Source organism: Xenopus tropicalis, chromosome 9 (assembly GCF_000004195.4).
Source record: "Xenopus tropicalis strain Nigerian chromosome 9, UCB_Xtro_10.0, whole genome shotgun sequence".
Lineage (NCBI taxonomy): Eukaryota > Metazoa > Chordata > Amphibia > Anura > Pipidae > Xenopus > Xenopus tropicalis.
This window is the reverse complement of record NC_030685.2, coordinates 30817904-30841365: the sequence shown is the minus strand read 5'-3', so window position 1 is coordinate 30841365 and position 23462 is coordinate 30817904. Positions and strand designations below refer to the sequence as shown.

Here is a 23462-nt window from a genome sequence, read left to right as displayed (position 1 = left end):
GTGACACTTCTCCTTTAACTGCTCTCTTAGAGAACCTCTCTCAAACAGCTACTCACAGTACTCCCACCAAGGGATCCTTTTTAGGAGTTCCCCCCGGTACTCTCGCCAGAAGACCCTTTCTTAGGGCTCTCCCCGGTACTCACGCCAGGCAGACCCTCCACAAGGACTCACTCCGGTACTCGCACCTAAGTACCCTTGATTAGGAATCTCCCGGTATGGTCACCTAACTAGCCACTACGTGCCCTGAACTTCAGCCATGAGTGCTGGGGGGTCTTAACCCCGCTACCCTCCTGGTGGGGCTACTTCTGCCCTTTCTTATTATCCTGCCTGTCACTCCTAGAGTGATCTCTTATCATCCACTGCTAACTAAAACACTAGCCTGTTATACACCTCTTCACAGAGGGAGGTCCCAGGCTGGAAAACCTGCTGAACATGGGAGTCATCCCTTTTATACTTTTAGCACAGCCATCTAGTGCTTGCTGTTAACTTGCAGGGAAACTCCCTTTTAGCACATAAACATCTAGGACCACCTTTAGGTGTCCAAAGGCCACCCTCTAGTGCCTGTCTAAACAGGGACCCACCTAAGGGGCCCAAATCCTGGGATCCCTACACCTACAAGATAGTTATAATGATGTTTTCCTTCATAGACAGCTATACAATGACATCTGTAATGGTGTTTGTTATTATTTTGTTCTTTATACAGCGCCAGCATATTCCCCAGTACTTTTTCGGCATTACACTCACATCATTCCCTGCCACTGTTTATCTTATAACCTAAGGTTCTTATCACATACACACAGGAACAAATTGACATATCTGTAGGTTTTGGAGCTTGGGAGGAAACCAGAGGAAACCCATGCAGAGACAAGGAAACATACACTCTCTTTGCTAAAATCGAACCTAGGACCCCCAGAGCTGTACTGTGTACTATTGCTACATTTACCAAGCCAAACAGTATGGTAGCTCTGATGCATTTGTATACATGCAAAATCTCCCCCCAAAAAAAACATGTGCCCAGGGATCTATGTGCATGTCATGCTGTATATTGGGAAAATTAATATAAGTATGAATATACATATTTTTGTAGGCAACAGAATGTTCTGGAAAGGTCTGTTTGCCAAGCTATTCAGCTCTCACGGAAAGACAGTAGACAGGCTACAGGAACATTTTCATGTGCAAATATTAGTTTTAGATTTGTGCAGCTGTTGAAAAGAATAATAGATGCATAGAAAATGTTTCATTTTATGCGCTGGCTTTATTTGGTGGATATTAGCATCCTTTCCCTCCCACACCTAATCAGACGACTCTTGTTTTCTATTTTCTCCTTCATAAAAATGCTTTAGAAGTCCGATATTAAAAAGAAGGGATGGGGAAAGGGAATGTGAGCATAAACAGGCTTGTGGGAAATGAGAAGTTTATGAATTTGCCGGTGCAAAGCTTTTATAAAGCACCGGGCTCTTGGGCGTCAGCCCAAAATAACGCTGAATATGCTGTGTGGTTCCCTCTACTTTGTGCTGGTGTTATTGCTTATTTACCTGAGTATATACTTATTATTCATAAAAACAGTTATATACAGTGGCTTGCAAAAGTATTCGGCCCCCTTGAACTTTTCCACATTTTGTCATATTACAGCCACAAACATGAATCAATTTTATTGGAATTCCACGTGAAAGACCAATACAAAGTGGTGTACACGTGAGAAGTGGAACGAAAATCATACATGATTCCAAACATTTTTTACAAATAAATAACTGCAAAGTGGGGTGTGCGTAATTATTCAGCCCCCTTTGGTCTGAGTGCAGTCAGTTGCCCATAGACATTGCCTGATGAGTGCTAATGACTAAATAGAGTGCACCTGTGTGTAATCTAATGTCAGTACAAATACAGCTGCTCTGTGACGGCCTCAGAGGTTGTCTAAGGGAATATTGGGAGCAACAACACCATGAAGTCCAAAGAACACACCAGACAGGTTCAGGATAAAGTTATTGAGAAATTTAAAGCCGGCTTAGGCTACAAAAAGATTTCCAAAGCCTTGAACATCTCACGGAGCACTGTTCAAGCGATCATTCAGAAATGGAAGGAGTATGGCACAACTGTAAACCTACCAAGACAAGGCCGTCCACCTAAACTCACAGGCCGAACAAGGAGAGCGCTGATCAGAAATGCAGCCAAGAGGCCCATGGTGACTCTGGACGAGCTGCAGAGATCTACAGCTCAGGTGGGGGAATCTGTCCATAGGACAACTATTAGTCGTGCACTGCACAAAGTTGGCCTTTATAAAAGAGTGGCAAGAAGAAAGCCATTGTTAACAGAAAACCATAAGAAGTCCCGTTTGCAGTTTGCCACAAGCCATGTGGGGGACACAGCAAACATGTGGAAGAAGGTGCTCTGGTCAGATGAGACCAAAATGGACAGGGAAGCTGGTCAGAGTTGATGGGAAGATGGATGGAGCCAAATACAGGGCAATCTTGGAAGAAAACCTCTTGGAGTCTGCAAAAGACTTGAGACTGGGGCGAAGGTTCACCTTCCAGCAGGACAACGACCCTAAACATAAAGCCAGGGCAACAATGGAGTGGTTTAAAACAAAACATATCCATGTGTTAGAATGGCCCAGTCAAAGTCCAGATCTAAATCCAATGGAGAATCTGTGGCAAGATCTGAAAACTGCTGTTCACAAACGCTGTCCATCTAATCTGACTGAGCTGGAGCTGTTTTGCAAAGAAGAATGGGCAAGGATTTCAGTCTCTAGATGTGCAAAGCTGGTAGAGACATACCCTAAAAGCCTGGCAGCTGTAATTGCAGCAAAAGGTGGTTCTACAAAGTATTGACTCGGGGCTGAATAATTACGCACACCCCACTTTGCAGTTATTTATTTGTAAAAAATGTTTGGAATCATGTATGATTTTCGTTCCACTTCTCACGTGTACACCACTTTGTATTGGTCTTTCACGTGGAATTCCAATAAAATTGATTCATGTTTGTGGCTGTAATGTGACAAAATGTGGAAAAGTTCAAGGGGGCCGAATACTTTTGCAAGCCACTGTATATATGGCAATTATAGAGGTCATTTATAATGGCTTTGTTGACATTATACTTTCAAAACTACTGATGGCCGTTCACTGACTGATATACTTTTGGTATGTGACCAAACGGCCTGTGGGCCGAGCTGACAGTTTGTGGTATGGCCACCTTTTTATTTCATTTCTTGGAATGATCAGAGGTGCAGTAAGTAAAGAGGAGCTACGGTTCCTCTTCATTTTGTCCACCAATGCACCATGCACTGGGCAATATATATAGTTTTTCATCATACTAGATCTATGATCCAACCGATGGCCATCTTAATGCAAATCTGTGTTGGGGAGGAGGGATTTAAGGACACAGTGCAACATCCTATTATATGTGTAAAGGGTGTTTTGTGACAATGCCTTCAGTGGGGGTGACAAAATGTCTGACGTCCCCTTCCCACTGCAATTAATTTAAATTGCTGGTGTAGAAATATGTGATCCATCAGCAATTTACATGAATGGCAGTGGGTAGGGGATGTTTTGTCAGCCTCGCTGGTGGAGATGAAGCACAAGCCACAGCTTAAGTCCTTAAGCATTTTGTAGTATATGGAACCTGCTGGTTGGATTAGGATAGAACCAATCTTTCAAACTTACACCTCTCTAGTAAACCACACCGACCGAAAATACAGGAATGTCTTGGAGGAAAAAGATTGTGAATTGCTGTGTAAAACACACAAAATGATCTGCATTTGGTTACTAGGGTGACTGTTGCATGTGGGACGTCTCTCTGTATACTGCAGAAGAACTGCCAGTCAAGAGGATACTAGATGAGTAACCGCTAATCTTTTTTTTAAGCTTGCTCCTAAAGGCAATGGCCCATGGGGTGACTTAAAGTAGAAGGAGAGGTATGTAAATACAGCCATTAGCATTCACAAAGAAAGTCCTCTATCAAAAGAAACACAGAATTTCTTGTTTTCTTAGGGTATCTGACTTCCTCTCTCAGAAAAATCCTTCATTCCTGGGGCCAGAGTCTAAGCAGTTCTCTCCTGCTCCCCCCTCCCGTCATAAAACTCCTCCCCCTTCCCTTAGGAATGTGTAATCTGAGCTATAACTGCTAAGCTGCAAGCAGGAAGTCATGAAGACCAATCTGAAATGGCAGCTGCAATCTTAAACAGAGAAAACTTCTAGGGCTGTTTACTCAGGTATGGTAATGCTTTCTGCTTAATAAATATAGTGTTCTAGGTGGCACTAATGTGAAGAATCTAATGGCAGGAAAATGCCTAAATGACTTTCCTTCTCCTTTAAGGTCTTTTGAACAATTAGCACAATCATAAGGCACCCAAGCCCCATCTTTGTCATGTAATAAAAGAAGCAAAGTTTGCTACTACTCTAAAAACCAACAGCAACCAATCTTTACGTAGCAATTACTGGCGAGAAGTACCCTAAAAGTGTTCAGTAAAAGGTTGGGAAGTGGAGTCTATACTGGACCCATATTAAGAAGCTTAGTTTATAATAGTAGTAACATGTGACACGGGTAATATTTTCCTGCTACACCAGCTGCTCAGACCCCTTTCACCAACATTAAGTCCCATACTAATTGAGGCAGCAAAAAATATTGTAATAAAGACTTAGCACAATTAGTTAAGATCATAAAGGGAGAGCGTCTTTACTCATTTAAGACACGCTACAGAATATTTACATTAATAAACCAGTACCTGAAAGCTGGGCCTGGAGCATAAGCACATTGCAGACTTGCAACTTCCCAGAGTTGAATTATAATTTTTAGTAGCCGCATGAAGACAAAGACTGATTTCAAATGTGAAATGGCGTTATAAAGGGAAATCTCTAATATCAGAGATTAGCACCACAGTGGTATGTGTATGCCATTAGCAGCTATTGGAAATGTTTCATATAGCCTGAACTGTATCGGAATAAATGCCAGATAGAAGGTAATCAGTAAAGCCATTATATTGGACCCATTCACAGTCTGTTGGGCATCACAGATTTTTGCAAACTTTGAAATATCATTGACACTATTTATAATTTCTAGATAACTCTGGGTCAGTGAATGCCATGGGTGGGCCTTAGAGCCTCAACTTACCTATTGGGTACATTGCTGCCTATGATGTATTTTTATGGCAGGCCTACATGGGACACTGCCCCAGACTGCATAGTTCCAGTGTCTACTGGCTGCTTGGCATTTCACTAGCACCCACTGTAATGTAACCAACTAACCTACAGAAAGTTACCATTGTGGTGTTCACCTCAAGGATACATTGTTAAATGAAAAATAGTGTTTGTACACAGATTCTTTTCTATAGGTCAGGAATTCCCAGTATGGGGGCTCAGCAGTGACTGGGGGCCAAATCTGAAGGAGGCCAGGTTATGGGAAGAATGCCTACACTGTTCTTTTTGAATCATAGTTGAAGATTAATTAGGGTGACAGAATTATTTTCTGTCCTGGATGTTCCTGGAGGTAACAAAAATGTTTTGATTTACTCTTAAACCTGTCATAGCTTGAGGGACCTCAATTAATTTCTAGGCCTCAAATGGGACTAGAACCAAATATTCTCTATAAAAACTCTTCCATAGGTTAGCACATATGTACAATGCCCAACATCACTTTCATATGGATATTTTACATTCTGAATTTGGTTGATTTTATTAAACTTCCCTTTGATATCATCAAATCTCTCTCCCTGCCTTGTTGGCACACGTTTGAGTGGAACACAAAATAATCTCTCTCAAAGAAGGGCTATTTATTTAGCCTCAATCCTTTGTACTAATTTCAGCCATTTGTGCCAGAATACATTTACTTTGCAGGCAGAAAATGTTTGCACTGCTATTAGTTTCTCGGTATTAATATGCTGCTCCATGACAGGATCACTATCTGTTCTGCCTGTTTTCATGTCGTGCTGCATCTGTGCCCCTCCTCGCGCTCTCTCCAGGCAGCTCCAGCTAGACTTGTTTAATGAGTGTCTGTGCTTTGTATCTGCAAAAAGGTCCCATGTCTCAGTTTTAGAGGGGAAAAAACACACGGAAAGGCCTTTATTTGACCAGCCCCAGAGATCGGTTAATAATACTGTATCATTATTGCACCGTCGCAGTTATAACTTGCAGCCGGAAATCTCCTCCTTTGCTAAGGCAGATGTGCGCTCTGGCAGGCTGTGTATAATTGCTATGTTTGCTGGGGAATAGTATAGTACACCCTATACTGCAATTTGCTAGATTTTTTGTTTCTTTTTACTGTTTGCTCTAATGAATATCTCAGGTGTACCCAAATTGTTATAACCAGTAATGGTTTTGCAGTTTTTGTATAAGCCTATTTTTTCTTAAAGGGATAGTCAGACCGCATATTTTCTTATATGTCTATGGCATCTTACAGCAGCCTCTCTGGCATTTGCCAGAATACACAGATTGGCAGTCGGGCCTGATTGATTTCAAGGGCTTATGCAAGTGCTTATCTATGTGCGCTGCCATGTTTCCTATACATATTGGGGTGGCACGGGATTTCATAGCACCCCAAGTAACTTAATGTTAGTGTAAATGCCAGTCTGCTTCCCAAAGGTGTAAAATCCCATGGGATTTTACACCACGTATCGCTGAATGGCTCTTTTTTGGCTACTTTCCCAACAAGCTTGCAATGCCTTCTGGCCTGTCAGGGTGAGCAACTGCTGGAGACTAGATTTGGGTGACCATTAACAATATAAAGATAATTAGTCTTCATGCAGCTAAATGCTTTTGGACCTGGAATATTTTTGTAGTATGGAGCACTATGCCTTAAGGCTACTAAAAAACCTTTAAACGCTTAAAAAGGGGATTGCTTTATTGTCACTATGGATTTATAGTCAGTAAGCTAACATCAACTACAAGGTACTGTCCTATTATAGTGAAAAAGCAGATATGCCAAAACATGAAGAATTGGACACAGTCTTTGCTGTATTTCAAAGCCATCTGATAATAAATCCATTTTATTGCTCTTAGTTGCATTAAATTAATTTTAAGGAAGGCATGGCCTCTTTGTTTTTTGGATTAATTATCTTTTTATTTTCTATGGAACAGATAAGTATGAGGGCACAGTCTATTGCGTGTCAATAACAGTTCTGCATTGCATTTATACATATAAATCAGAGCTGTGGGACATTCTTTATACAGGGTGGTAGCTAAACACAGTAGTTCTAACCACTAGGACTGTTGCTGGTATTACTTTTTATATGGAGAGCCGCAGCTGAGACAAATTAAATGGAAGCAATAATTTTGATTGCCTGAGCTCAAGATCTTTCTGTTTGTCAGCCAACCTCTTTTAAATAGTAGCAAAATGGTAAAAAAATTCAAAATCCATTATCCAAGGGGTGTTTTGACTAGCAGTGTAAATAATTTATCACATATCTAAGCATAGATTGTGGCCAATTCATATACAAAATAGGATTGCTACGTGGCTGGTTTTTTACCAACCTAACACTAAATAGGGATAACAAAATTACCAGCAATGTACTGCTAATAACTGTTGTCTTCCCCATTCTCTGTTCCACAGGCCAGCCCAGTTACTCCCAATCCACCCAACCATACTCCTGGCCAGCCCAGTTTGTTCAATACACTCAGTAATGCCTCTGGCTGCCCAGTTTGTTCAATACACTCAGTACTGCCCCTGGCCGCCCAAGTTACACACAATCTACTGAACCATGTCCCTGGTCAGCTTAGTTATACCAAACCATGCTTCTGGTATGCCCAGTGAATCCTCTGTCACAACACATTGCATTGATTGATCTGCTGTCACCCTCCTGCCCACCTGACGTCACAGCCTGGTAATTCTACCAGGTATTGCAACCCTATTTACAATATGAAAGGAATGGAAATTTAGAAATACTGGTGAAAACCCTGGGCTTTGAATGTTAAGAGGGATAGTGGAAAGGGTTAGTAAGAAGGAGACATATGTGCTAGGAACTGATATACAAAAGTGCTCCTGGATGAGGAAATATGACTACTGATTCATTGTGGTACATGTAGTCAGAGCCAGCAATGCAGCTTACATCAAGTGCAGACACTGCTTTCAGTAAGAATTACATTTAGGACCAACTTTTAAAACCAATAAAAGTCTGTAATCAATAAAAACTGGAAAGTTGGTTAAGATTTTCATTGCTTACATTGAACAAAGTTTTGGGTGCACAACCCCTTTAAAAGTAGAAAACTGCTATGAAAGGCCAAGGATATAGGGCCTGCTGTAACATTCTGATCATATATGTATACCATCATGCAGGCATCTCTTCCTTCTCCTCTTGGTATACCCACGTTGTCGCTCTCACAGAGCATTTGTTTCCAAAGTATGGTTTGATATTTTAGAGGGGTTGCTATAATAATAAATTTAAATCGCTACAAGAGAGCCCCCCGTGCAAGGGCTTGCTTTAATGTTTATTTTACAGAGGATTCACACATAACAGCAACATCTGTCTGCAGGCTTTGATATGATGTATTGCTTCCTCACATGTGGTGGGCCTCCTGCTGCTTCATTTGTATTCTGGTTCCTACAACAATTATGGCATTGCTACTGATTCTGTATTGGGTATATGCCAGTTGCTTGGATTGTTACAACAAATTATTCTAGCTCAGTGCTGTCCAACTTCTGTGGTGCCGAGGGCCGGAATTTCTCTAGCATACATAGTGGAGGGCGGCTAATGAAAGCCAGTTTTGAATATTCCCCCTTTTAAACCACACCCACCTCAAACGACACCCATGTTATCACAAGAGCTTTTAAGACCATACCCACATTAATAGTGGTAGTGCAGCAAAAACCCAAATGGTTGGTGCTCACTGCAGGGATATCAGACTTCATTCAAATGTGAAAGAATTATATTATGTCATATTAAGACATACCCTTAAATCTTTATGCCTCTTCCTCCCCTGTGGGTAGCACAGCAACCCCCAGCACATAATTACACACCTTAGGGACCATTTAATGGCTATATCCAACTGCTAACAAACTCCCAGAATACACCCCTGCCAGGTTCACCTCCCACAGGCAGCATAGGGCAGGCAGAGTATGACACACACAGGTGGTATAGGGCAGGCAGAGTATGGCACACATAGACAGCATAGGGCAGGCAGAGTATGGCACACACAGGCAGCATAGGGCAGGAAGAGTATGGCACACACAGGCAGTACTCTGCCTGCCCTATGTTGCCTGTGTGTGCCATACTCTGCCTGCCCTATGCTGCCTGCGTGTGCCATACTCTGCCTGCCCTACTCTGTCTGTGTGTGCCATACTCTGCCTGTCCTATGCTTCCTATGTGCCATACTCTGCCTTCCCTACCCTGCCTGTGTGACATACACACAGGCAGCATAGGGCAGGTAATACATACAGTGACACAATGCTGGCAATGCTGAGGTGTGAACAGGTAAACAATGTGGGTGATTACAGCCTGAGCCTGAGGTGTGAACACTGCAGGGGGTGAACAATGCAGAAACTAAAAGGTGTGAACAGTACAGGGGATTAAATGTTTAAACAATACAGGGGGATTACAGCCTGAATCTGAGGTGTGAGCAATGCAGGGGGCCAGTTAATCTCAGTACTGATACCATTTGAAGCTTACACAAAGGTAAGCCATCAAAGCAGCCAGACAGGTGGGGGGCCACACAGAAGGGGGGTCGTGGGCCGCCAGTTGGACAGCACTGTTCTAGCTAATATATGACCAGATCGAGCAGCAAAATATATTCTGTTCCTCATAAAAAGGTTAACAGCAAACATTTCCCTGAATGGAGGTAAAACCCTTGCAAGTTTCAACTGTAGTATTTTTTGACAAAGGGGCATACCTCCAAAAGGCTGTTGACGTATTAAAAGTGCAAGGGTTGCCTCTGAGTTCACATGCTTTGCTGTTTCTTAGATTTATCTGTGCATTGGGCTTGGGTGTGCTGGCAAGTCCTCACTGGTCTTTCTTAAACCCACCACTGGGCTTCCAAAAGAACCCTTTATCTGTCAGTTTGCCAGGACTGTAGCCCACCTCTAGCTAAATGGCCATAAATTCAAGGCAAAATTCTAAAAGAAAAAGGATTTAAACTTTGCAGCATGATGGCTAAAATAACTTTTAAAGATTCAATAGATGAGCTCAGCATCTTTGAACATCTGTAAAGCCAAGCCAACCGTATCAAAGCACAGCTATAGTAATTTCTTGGTAGCAATACTTTCCACATTACTTATTATATTGGTAATTGAACACAAATTAATTTAGGAGAGGCTGGGAGTCAACCATTTAATTGATTTTCTAGAGGATATTGTAGTCATTAAGTAAAACTTTTCTCTTTCGTTTATTGAGAGAAGACTTCTTCAAACCCTGAGTGCAGGGCTAAGAGTGAGGCGCTCAGCAGTGCCTTCAGGAAATGACACTGATGCTAAATGAAAGTGATTACCTTCATGCTTGGAATGTAATTAATGCTCAATTACATAGTTAATTATTCTGTTTGCTAATTGGCTGCCATGATAATATTGGTCAAGTAATTGAAGCATTTGACAACTATGCAGTGCTGTTTATCTAGAACTGTTATTAAATTTCCTAACAAATCACAACTTAATATGAATAGTGGTATCCCCTAAGAGAGAGGTGTCAATCCCCATGCCATGCCCCACAGACCATGAACTAAGTATATCTTTGCTTGACTACAGATGAGTTAATATTAAGCTGTTTTGGGTAGCAGCCAAGACATACCACCATGTTTTTTCTTTAGTCTAGATTTGCTCAATCTTACAAATGGCTTTTTCCTTGCTTTTTATTGCTTCTTGCAGGCCTTTCTTCTGCAAACCACTGCTAGGATTCCATTTCATTTCCTTAATACCCTTGCTGAATTCCTCACTCTTTACCCAGCAATACGCTAACTGTGTTTGAAGAAGGGTTTAGAGTTCTCTGCATTTTCTCTCAATAAATAAAAGAGAAACATTTTACATAATGACAGCAATATGTTCCATTAAATCAGTTAAATGGTTGACTCTGAGTTTCTCCAATACAAACTGGGGTATCATGCTCCATGCCCTACATACCTGTGTAGTCAGCTTGACTACAAGTTGAGGGATTGAGTGATTGTCCCTTATATCTTTTGTCTTGAAAACAGTTGACAGAGACAAGGAATATGATAGCATAAATATTTATATGACTGCAATATATTCAAGCTGACCAACAATGTTAGCCATTGTCTGGCCATTTTCTACACTCACTTTCATTTAATTCACTAAGAAATCTACTGGCAACCTCTGAAATCACCTGACTGTAGCCTCATGCTACTGACATTAGCCTGGGCAAAGCCCCTTTTCAGGGTAGCAGTTTGGTCTAAAGGTTCTATGTGCCTTTGCACATGTGCTGATCAGGGATTGTTTTTTGAGGTCTTCAGCAAAATAACTTCTCTGTTTATTTGAGGATGTTTTTACTTTTTTGTTGGATTTAGTAAAGCCTTAATGTGGTTAGTGTTATATCATGGAAAATATATAGATTCTGCTATTTTCTGAGGGGTCTGTGTGAGCTACTCTGCTCTACACTGTATATAACCGCAATACTCATTTGACACTTAAGAGAAGACTTAATGCCTGTGATCCAATCCCATTAGAACCACTGGCATATTTGTTAACAGTAATTGGTTTCTTTAGCGTGCCACTTAGCAAAGTAAATGCTGATTTTTGCTGCTCTGCAGAGCTAAGGTTAAGGTCTATTGGAAGGGGATGTGTCAGCTAATTAAGCCATGCTTGCTCTTGTTGTTATGCTTACATTTCTGGTCTGTAATCTGTGAAACCATCATGTGTAAATGCAATTTGGTAATCACTTTGGGACATAGAGCTTTTCTCCTTCCAAATCCTAATTTATCAGTGTTAATTATAGATTTGGTCTAAGTTTGATACATTGCTTTTTTCCATATCTGGATTTAAAAGTGCCCCTATGCATTGTGAAGTATTCATTTTAAATCAAAATGACTTGATAGAAGCAGTTTATTCATATGTGCCAGTGTGTCTGCCACTATAACTAATACCTTGTTTGTGCAGCCCTTAAATTCATGCTAGCTTTTTTACTGGACTCCTAAAAGCACCTAAGGCAGAGATGATAACTGTCTGGATTAAACACCTGTCCCTTTCCACCCAGACCTAGGGTCACCAGTCTTTAATCCAACAATGACAAAATAAAAAGAAATGGGAAAGAACCTATCAAGACATTTGATCAATGCAGTTTGTTTGGTATCAGTTAATATATAAAATCAAATGTTTCATATAATCAAAAATATACACCAGCAAATAAAATTTTATAATACATTTCCAAATGGACATATGTAGTAGGTTTACGGAAGCATCTTCAGCATTAAGCAATGCTTGTTTCCCACTGAAATGAATGGGGAGTTCATAAGGACGTGTAAGGAGCCCCTTCCATCCATCAGGTGGTATCTAGGATATATGCATGAATATGTATGAAAAGTTCTCTTTACTCATTCACTAAACACATCTGAGAACAAAACTGCATTGGAAATGTCAGTCAATTCTACCAACAGCGCCCAAGCAGTCTACTTGTAGGGTAACCATACCTTTTATCTAATTTAATCTTATGGCATGTGTAGAAATTTTAACCACTGCTTCAAAGCTGTGTTGTCTAAGGGAATCATGTGAAACAGTGATTCTCATGTACAGGTGACAATAGAGAACTGGATCACGGAAAAATCAAACCTGGGCAAAATATGCCCAAAAAACCCTGCTTTTTGTGCCATGGTGCATAGAATGCCATGTCCCTGGTTATGTCTCTTTAATCCTTCGCTCAATAAGGTATAGACATAGGCCTTACATTCTGTAGCTAGTTGTAGTGGGTCAAACCTGTTAAATATTTTGCTGTCTACTGTCCAACTTCCAAAATGCAATGTCCATTTGCTGCTGAATGTATAGATAAACTTGAAAGCAGAAAGGATCCTGTTTGGTACACAGATACCAATCACCAGTGTGAATTCTTTAGGCTGTTGGGCCAGCTTAGGTACTCAGCATTTGCTTCCACCCATCAGCAGCAATGCCTCGGGTTTTCGTCTAGCTAGTCCAAGTTGTAAATTATGCTATGGATATTTTGCATAAAATTTATGTTCTCAACATATCTTCATTTTCAGTTTATGATGAGTGACCTGTGGCCCTTCCGGGACTGCATATCTCAGCACCCCTGTTTGAAGACAGCTGGGTAGCCCCCAGGATATTATTGTTCAAAAACCCATAAGTTTTGTGTGGGTGGTTCCATGGGTAGCACCTCTATCTTGCAGCACTGGGATTCTAAGCTCAATTCTGGCCTAGGCGCTATCTGCGAGGAGCTTGTTTGCTTTTCTGATGTCTCGGTTCCTAAGACCATCCTAAGACCCCCAAAGGGGTCCTGACCACACAGGTTGAGAACCGCTGCCTTAGATTGTGTGTTGGTGTGATATAAATTATGGGCAATAACAATAGTAATAGCGGTCTTTTGCTACATTTATCTAGGTACAAATGTGAATTGATATCAGTGCACTTATTTTGCCCATGCTCTAATGTATAAGGGGCATAGCCTACAACAATGATCTAAATCCTTTCATAATACTACACACTCTGAACAGCTGGTGCAATGCAGACTATGCCCTGATCTGTCCCCTTCCCAGAAAACCCTACAGATCAGGACTTGTCCCATCTTAGTAGTGATGAATAGGAAGCCGGAATTGTGGACAACACCAATTTACCCATTTTCTTTTAAATTATTCTTCCATCATCATGAAAGCAAAGCACTCATCCCCTTACTGAGCTCATTATGGCAGTAAGCTATTTTCTAAAAAAAAAAAAAAAAAATGTTGACAAATACTTTGCTTTTTTGGATGTTAGATGTTACATAAGCTCTAAAAGCCTTATTTAAAATGAAGGGAAAAAAAGGAAATTACTCTAAAAACCATTATAGATCAATTAAGATAACTTCCTTTGGGCCCCATGTTTACAATGCTCAATTAGGCCAGCTTAATTACAGAATATTATCCACTAAGGGAAGCAATGTGAACCAGGAGAGCTGTGCCCATGTGAAGAACATGGTGTTATTAATAACTAACATTAGTGCAAATAATGTACATTGTGCCATGATTCAGCAGAAAGAGGGCTGTACGTTACTGCCTGTTCATGCAGTGCTTTCATTCCACATTGGTCCATCCCCTGCCTCTGCCAATACACATGCTCAGACATCAGACTGAAGCAGCCAATGTGACTAATACCCTTTCCAATGGAAGCCTGTGGTGCTCTGGCTCTCTATACTGTCCTCCCATGGAAATGTGGCCAATCACATTTTGTGTAATTACAGGAAATCATTCACCTCGTTGACTGTAGCCATTTCGCACACCCGCAGTTGGACTTGTGGCTGTGAATGAGCTCTAATATGTCTGTGTGAGTGTACAAGTCTGAGTTATGACTGCATCATTAAAGGAGAAGGAAAGGTAAAAAGAAGTAAGCTTTATCAGAACGATTTAGGTAAATACAACCATAAGCACTTACAGTAATGCTGCACTGAATCCTCTATCAAAAGAAACACAGGATTTCTTCTCTTTTTTTGTAAACATGATGTTCCAGTGTCTGACATCCGCTCTCAGAAACATACTTAATTCCTGCGGCCAGAGTCTGAGCACTTCTCTCTCCCCTCTCCTGCTCCCCCTCCCACTAGAATGCTAAGAACTCCCTTCCCCCTCCCATAGGAATTTGTGATCTGAGCTATAAAGGCTAGACTGTAGGAAGGAAGCTACTTAAAATGGCAGCTGCTATCTTAAGCAAATGAAGAAAGCTTCTAAAGCTGTTTACTCAGGTATAGTAATGATTTCTGCAGAATAAATATAGTGTTCTCGGTGGCACTAATGTGGCAAATCTATTGGCAGTAAAATGCCAAAATGACTTTCCTTCTCCTTCAACTCTATTATATAGGGACAAACATTTTTATATCCTGTGTGTTTAATAACATTTACTTTTACAAGTAATTTGTAACCCATGATAACGCATGTGTGTTGTAAGTTGTTTACAATATTACATTTCATCTGAATGTTTTTATTTCTGGGCTTCCTTCCCCTTTATAGCAAAAATAACTATTACTTTAAATGTATTCATGGCGCCAGAGAATTTTTGCTTTCTGTCATACGTCCTGGTCTCGGTGAGTGGAGCAGTGACTCTTCAAATCAATGTGACATAAGCGTTCTGCGCTTTACAATATAGTAGCAGCAATTCCGAGAGATTTATTGAGGTGGGAACATAATATAATCGCAAACAACACAATGTGAAATAAGACAGAATCCAATTCCATAGCAATCACGGTAAATATTTACACTCTAAACTGACACATATTTGAAATGTAAAATGGCACTTTTCAACTTAAAAAGTATTTGTTAAACATAAAGATTCATCAAAACTCTTTGATGTTTCGTCATTTTTTTGGCACCCAAAAACACCTCAACCAATAAAGACTGTACATAAAGCTGAGATATGGAGCTGACCTTGTTCAAGTTAAGAAGCCATTATAAGTATATAAAAGGAATAATACTCTTAAAATGCAAATACTGCTGTGTTAAAGGGAAAGTGTGTCAAGGGCACAGAACAATGCTTTCCAGCATATTTGAATAAGAGTTGAAGCGGCCATATTGCTTTTCTTGCCTGAACTTGTCATTGATTTTCAAATGTAATTCCATACCTTTTTCGGATCCAAATGAGCTCATTATTATTATAGCTTTTCATTAACGCTATTTATTACACGTGTGCTGCTAATGATTGTGTGAGAGAGAATTGTGTTCTGAAAAGCTTATGCAAAATGCAGGCAGTTCTGTTAATTATATAACCAAATTAGTCGCAAATCATTGAAGTTCTTGCTGTCACTTAAAATAGTATTTCTGTTGTACCATCTCTGCGTCAGTAAGGAAACCTGTACCTATAAATTACAGTTTAGTAAATGGTTTATGACTGCACTGAATTTCCTGTACAATGCCAATTTAATACCAGTTTATTAAAAGCTATCAAAGCCTTTAAAGATACTCATTAATCTAGAAGAAGGGGCTTAGGAAGCTGTATGAAAATCATTTGTTTTGCTGTTAATGACATTTTATTTCTCAAAATACGGCTTCTCCTCTCATACTTCAAAATCTAGAAAAGTTTGCTGTATAAGATATGTTTGCTCACCCATTAATCATCCTTCATTAGGGCCATGGGACACTGAGCTTATTTTCATTAGTAATGAAAGCTCAAGGAAGTAATACCACCAAGTTATACTACCTTCTCAATGTTTTCTCCATTTTAGAACTGAACTGGGGCAATTAGTAGGACTACAGATAGTTTTATATAGGTTAGGTGCTCCTCTAGAACCTTTAATTTCTGCCTGATTTAGATTAATATGAAGCAGGATGCATCTTTGATACATAAAGCTAGTGTACTAGGCATAGTAGGGGCAAATTACCACATAAGGCTTTATAAAATGTATTCTACATGTCCAAGCCAGTTCTGGTAAGGTGCAAATGGACTCCTTGCTCACTATATGTGACAGTAGCAGCTGCTTTTGCTTTATAAAGACTATAGAGCATATTCACTAACCAAGACGCTGTGAGCGAGTGCAATCGCCATGTTTTTTTCCTGCATAACTGCAGATGCAAACAGATGATTTTCTTGCATTGCACCTACCATGTTGCATCTCATTTGGCGAAATGTTCAGAGTGTAAGGATGTGCATGTTCTATTCTTTTGGGGAGGATGCCTTGTGGCGATGACACAGAATGTGAAGGGACCCCTGGAGATATCTCCTGGTCAGAAGGTTGTGGTAACTCCAAGGTTCTCCTATGTCAATAGGTGCAGCACTGCCTGATTCAGAATAAAAGGCAGGAAGGGCTGAGCAACTATACAGATGTGCCAAGAGCACATTTTGACACAAGTACCTGTAATAAAATTGGTGTTAAGTACTTGCAATGCACTGTGGGGAAGAATGCACGTAAGTGAGCCCTCATGTAAAGTGCCAGTCTCCTCGTCTGCACAGAGATTACATCTTACTCAAATTATAATAATAGAAAGGAAAGAGTGTCTCTTGCATTCTTCTTTTCTCACATCCATTGGGCTGGGCCTGTGCTTAAGCTTGGGTGCTCTTTTCTGCACTGGGGTCACTAGTTTTATGCTGTAAAGGGACAAAAGGAGTCAAGGTATCAAGTAATTGCCTTTTGATAAGACAGTGTATGGCCAGTAGATTCAATATACCTGGTTTTCCAACATCTCTTATGAAGCCCAGCCCCAGTCCATTTTTCCTCCTCCACCATCTTTAACATAAGCGTTATACATTCAGGCAGGTCATGTCATCCTGGCATCTACTGGACCCAGACTTTTGAGTCAGAATTCTACTTATCACTTCAGAGGGCATGTTTTCATTGCTCTAGAGTCCAATATCAGTGGTGGTGGTGACCTTTAAACCACTCCAGCCAACACTTGGCATTGTGCACGGTGATGTTATTTTTTCTTCCCCTTCCACCTTTAAAAACCCATAAAACCATTCTATGGATAGAGCATTGCTTCAGGAGACAGTTTGGAATGCCGCATTGAGTGTTCCACATGAGGACATGATTTTAGACAGATTGTCCAGATACTTTGGGCTAAAAATGTCTCTGGATACATTTGACAAAATAGTGTACATAGAGCGCAGTTACTTCTATTATTGCAAACACCTTTATAAACTATTTTCTGTGTAGTTGCCCGTACTGTTACAAACACCTGCATTTATTTGTTTTGTTTGCTCAGTGATATATTTTCTTGTGGAGTTTGTGCATTATAAAATGAAGATAAAGGAAAAAAAACTCAAAACACACATTATAGAATGTGCAGCGAGATGTTTTGTTAAACTGGGAAGGCAAAATTTAAACATCTTGTGAAAATGATGACAGGGCCTTATTAGCCGCTATTGTTGACTGGCAAAAATTAGTGTTCCTACAATACAGACAACAAATGTATTTGTGATTATTTCAGAGAAATGGTAATTACTGCAAAACTCTTTGTACTTTATTCCATACAGAGAGAAGCGTTTTCTTTTATCTGCAGTTCAAAATAATCATTAGACTAAAGAATTTGTTCTGTGTCCTGAATCTTGCTTAGAAAGATGAATTAGTTGTTCAGCTCTTGCTAAGGATAATGCATGTGAAAATACTGCTGTTTTTATATTTATACATTGCCATCTTTAAACTGTTTATAAATGCCGCAAGTGTAAATTACCTAGACTTCCCTGCGTAAATTCAGAAGGAAAACCTCAGTTATCATTTTTATTGTTTAACTGGTTCTTAATGTTTGTTCTTTAGTATATGAGGATGGGCAAGGGGACAGACCAACTGACATTAATCTACATCAAGACTTTAATGTCTTTCTCCTTTTTTTCTAGACACAGTTGTCAGAGGCGCTGGAAGAAACAGGCATTCAGAAGCAGAAGTCTGATCTTGTGAGTATGATGGCTGTTGTATAAGACGACAGTATGTACAAATATAACAATAGATACATGTGTTTGAAACTGGACTTTGTGGTTTGACTTCTGAGTACAAAGATCTCTTTATATGCAGATAAAGCTCCCTCTTTCTTTCCAGTAATGCAGGGCGGACCTTAGCCCATTAAGAACCATTTTGGTATGACTCCTGGTTGTTATGGCAGCTTATGTTGGAAAGATTCCAGTCCACAAAGTCAACTGACTACAAGCTCTGATGCTGTCAAAACAATGACCAAAAAGTTATCCAAATCTGTACAAATGGTAGACACGCCATAATAATGCTTTTTGCCCACTGTGTCACTGGGGTCCTAATTTTATAAGCTGGACTGGCAACCCTAGTCATAGGTTCAAATGGGTTTAGTTGGCCAATGGCATCCCTTAAAAAAGTGATGCATTCTCTTTGTTCTTTTGTAAATAAATCAGCAGGGGTTGTAATACCTTTATTCCAGATTTCTTGTTTGTCTCCCACTTTGGCTCCTATGTATTCTACAGCACTGTAATCCAAGCTATAGAAATAGTCTGTAATAATATTTATCAGTGCACATTCTCCCAGTTCTAAGTCAAAGTGTATTTCTACCCAGGGTTTAATTATTCCCTGTACCACAGCGTGTATTTGAGCCTTTAGGAATGACATTCAGATAAAACAAAGGATTGCTAGTTATTATATGTGTCTATTTTTAATGGCATACTCCTCAAAGACTTTAGACAATCTCCTGTGTATTTACGGGAAACTAAAAGTCTTTCTGGTAGTTTGATGCTATGTTTGAATCTTATATCACAAAAAAACTTGGCATTTGGAGGTACAAAGTAATACTGACCAGTGATGCACTTCACTTTTCCTACAGTATAAGTGCTTAGTTTTAAAGGGGCTGTTCACCTTTAAATTAACTTTTAGTATGTTATGAAGAGTGATATTCTGAAACAATTTGCAGTTGGTTTTTCATTTTCTTTTTTTATTAAATATAATATTTAGCAACTCTCCAGTTTGAAATTTTAGCACCAATATGGTTGCTAGTGTCTAAACTAGGACAAAGAAATTAGGGAAACACAATATCAGGTGGTCCCCATCTAGACTTCAGACCATTGCACCATTAACCCCATAAATTGTCATGTAAATTAAATGATCAGAAATGGTAAGAAATAAAACTTAACCTTTATTAATGATATTTAAAAGGTAAGGTGTATCTGAAACTAAATCCCCATTAAAAATCGCATGGGGTGATATTCAATTCGAATTTAGACTAAGAGGTATCATGAGGCTGTTCAAAATTGACTTATCAGGTTCAAATCGCTAGATTGTTTCAACTGCAGGAATACCCTTTGTCAAAAAACTCTCCGCACTTTAGCACTCCTATGGAGCTAGCCAGAGAGAAACTCAGATAAGCTTGAAACAATTGTTGCAAAATTATTACCATAAAAGGAAACAATCGGTCGCATTCCCTTATGGTCTAAAATCAGTGATTGCCAGGGTAAGAGATTGAAGCCCCGTTATTACACTGCTACACCCCAAATACAGGTTTAAGTTACACCGTTACTGTGTCCACCTCCCCGCAATAAAGTGAAGCTTCTATAGCTCTTAAGGTGGCCATACACGCACCGGTTTCGTACGATAATCGGTGCGTGTATGGTATGTTGGCGAGTCGACCGATATCGCAGGAAGCTGCTGATATCGGCCGACTCGCCGATCGGACCAGTTGGAAAATTTTGATCGGGTGCCATAGAAGGCGCCTGACCAAAATTCTCCCTTCAGATCTGAATCGGCAGAAGGAGGTAGAAATCCTATTGTGTCTACCTCCTTACCTGCCGATTCAGCCCTGAATGGTGTGTGGCGGATCTTACCATGTTTCGTGCGACCGATGGTCGTACGAAACATCGTCAGATCGCCACGTGTATGGCCACCTTTAGTCACAGCCCAACCTCCCTTTTTATTGAATTATAACACCCCTGCTCATAAAATGCACATCATTCATGCACCCACTTCAGCCCTCCCTCCCAAACAGAAGGCCCTGCATCAACACCCGTGCCTCCCCCCTCCAAAGCCCGATGCAGGGCCTTTTAATTAATTACCTTTTAATTATCATTAATAAAGGTTAAGTTTTATTTCTTACCATTTCTTGATCATTTAATTTACCTGACAATTTATGGGGTTAGTGGTGCAATGGTCTGAAGTCTAGATGGGGACCACCTGATATGGTGTTTCCCTACTTTTCTTTTTCCTATACAATTTTACTTCAGTTGCACGTTACCCTTGTTTTCTCACTCTATTCCATCTAGTCTCAGGACAAGATTATAGATGGTTCTAATTTGATGTGTATAATTAGTGTGGATGGTGCGAGCTGTCTAAACTACTCTAGCAACCAGGGAGTGGTTTGAATGAGAAAATGTAATATGGATCAGATTCAATAGAAAGATAAGTAATAAAAAGTAACAATACAATTGTAGCCTCAAAGAGCAATAGGTATTTGGCTCCAGTGGTCAGTGCCCCCCCTTTTGAAAGCTGGAACTGGCCATTCTATAACATACTAAATGTTAACTTAAAGGTGTACCACCCCTTTAAGGAATGCCTCTCTTGATATTAGGCACCTTTCTGTACAAGTACAACAGCATATTATAATGTTATAGATATATATATATATTAGTGCCGGTTTTGGGCTGGTTATACCAAATACAATCAAGTCACATCCACACCCAGAATATGTCACTACAAGGAGGGAGGATAGGGGATAAACAGTACTATAACTGAATATCTTTACTTCATCTTAATGTATCTTTTTTTCAAGTATAGGCCTTCAATACACACAAGGGCTGTTTATTGCTGACATATCTAGGCCTCCCCTGGAGCTTTTTATTACAGACCAAGGAAGCATTTGCATTGTTGAACTTTACAAAACCCCTAAGCTTTTTGTTGTCTCTTACTTTACTGAAGGTCCAGAGTACCTGGCAGAAACTGCATCAAAGTTAATAATTTAAAGACTCAGGGGATTGAGTTAAGCATTCATTGTCCTAAATGTTAACATTAATTAAGAAAAAGGAAATCAAACTCCTGTATTTATAACCCAATTTAGAAAGCACACAAATTTATTTAGACAATTAGCATCTCCAATTAGAAAGTAGCTTTGTCCTTTGTCTGTGCCTACTGACTGCTAACTAACCACTTTTGTTAACTTGTATCTTAAGCAGTGCTTTGCTTCATGTAGGCCAGGGATAAATTCTTCATTTTATATTTCTTCCAATAACTGTACTATTTTTATAAAAGAAAAATATATTCTATTGTTGTCAATAAACGTAGGTATTCTGAACCCAATTTTTTTAAAATTTGTGTGCTGTACTTTGGGATGTAGATTGTACCTCATCAAGAGAATGGCTATGGCAGATGGTACTTATTACTTATATGTACTTGTCTTTACAAGGTGTCAAATGACACAGTACATTCCTCTTTATGGAAGCTTAAACTGTAGAGCATAATCTGTGAAGGTCACAGTTACATTCTATTTGGCCTTTCAAACTAATTGAATAAATTGCTGAAATGAGTCTGGGTGTAATGTTATTGTCCTTGTCTATTGCAGGGACAACCCCCCCCCACCCCCCCCCCCACCCCCCCCCCCCCCCCCCCACCCCCCCCCCCCCCCCCAGCTTTCCTATAGACTATACAGAGAGATACTGTTAAATAAGAATGCTTGGGACCTGGGGTTTTACGCATAAGGGATCTACTGTAATTTCAATCTCCATATCTTAAATCTGCTAAAAATAATTTAAATGTTACTTAAACCAAATAGGATTGTTTTGCCTCCAATAAGGATTCATTATATCCTAGCTGGGATCAAGTACAAGGTTCTGTTTTATTAGAGAGAAAATAGAAATAATTTTTATAAATTTGTTTTTAGGTTGGATTTTTTTTTTTAATACATTTTAAATGTTTTTTTAATACATTAGTTTAATTTTATCAGTGTTATATTTGGTTTACCCTTTTTTGTTGTTTTATTCTTCACTAATACCTACTATCTGTACCAGTACCCTACCACTCTGTTTTTCTGATACACATCACCCCCTGACTTCTCCCTACATCTTTGTACCGCTTTTCTTCCTATGTGTAAAGCTGCTAAACGTTACATTCTGCCATAATCGCTCTTCCTTTAGCCACGTTTTTTTTTTCTCCCATATTGCAGAATTACAAAAATCATTGTTGTCTCTCATTTCGTGTGGCTGTCTGCCTACAGTACACTCAGAGCTGTGGGAAAATACAGGCTTGTACTGAATAATGTATATGCTTAAATTGTTAGTTTACATGTAAATTAACTCTAAATGCCATTTAGGCAGTGATATTACGAGAGTTTGCACCTGGTCTTATTTTTTTGTTGTTTTATGGTTTTTGAACTGTTCTGCAGCTCTCCAGTTTGGAATATCAGCAGCTATCTGGTTGCTAGGGTTTAACTTACGCTAACAACCAGGCAGTGGGTTTGAATGAGGGCTTGAAATATGAAGAGGGCAAGGCCTGAATAGAAAGATAAGAAATAACAAATAGCAATAACATTTTAGCCTCAAGAGCAATAGTTTTTCTGACTGCCAGCATCATTGACTAGAACAAGAAGGTAAATAAGAAAGGTTGCTTTGACTGCAACATTGTTTAACATTTTCAAAGTAAAGTTAAAGCTGGACTAACTCTTATAAAAAGGACTCTGCAACTCTACAATTTGTTTTGTGTGGTGCTCACATAACATGTGTGCATGAATACTGCTTGCTCATTATGCACATGTGTGTGATGTTGGAACGGTGAGGCGGGGGAGCAGAAGAATGGAGAGAGCTGTGCAGACTCTGGCCCCGGGAATGAAGGATTTTTCTGAGAGAGGAAGTCTGATACAGAAGAACATATTTACAAAAAAGGAGACAAGAAATCCTGTGTTTCTTTTGATAGAGCACTTAGTGCAGTGCTTCTGTAAGTGCTTATGGCTGTATTTACATGACCTTTCTGATAAAGCTTACTT

At 39.7% G+C, this 23462-nt stretch overlaps 1 protein-coding gene across 6 annotated transcripts in view; it reads left to right on the top strand.

Annotated features, from left to right (window-relative positions):
* Positions 1-23462, top strand: part of mad1l1 (mitotic arrest deficient 1 like 1) — a 494211-nt gene that overhangs the window by 202018 nt on the left and 268731 nt on the right. For all 6 annotated transcript variants that reach the window (XM_031892606.1, XM_031892604.1, XM_031892605.1 and 3 more), the window contains 1 exon segment: positions 18382-18438. In XM_031892606.1, the coding sequence (XP_031748466.1) occupies positions 18382-18438 (57 nt within the window).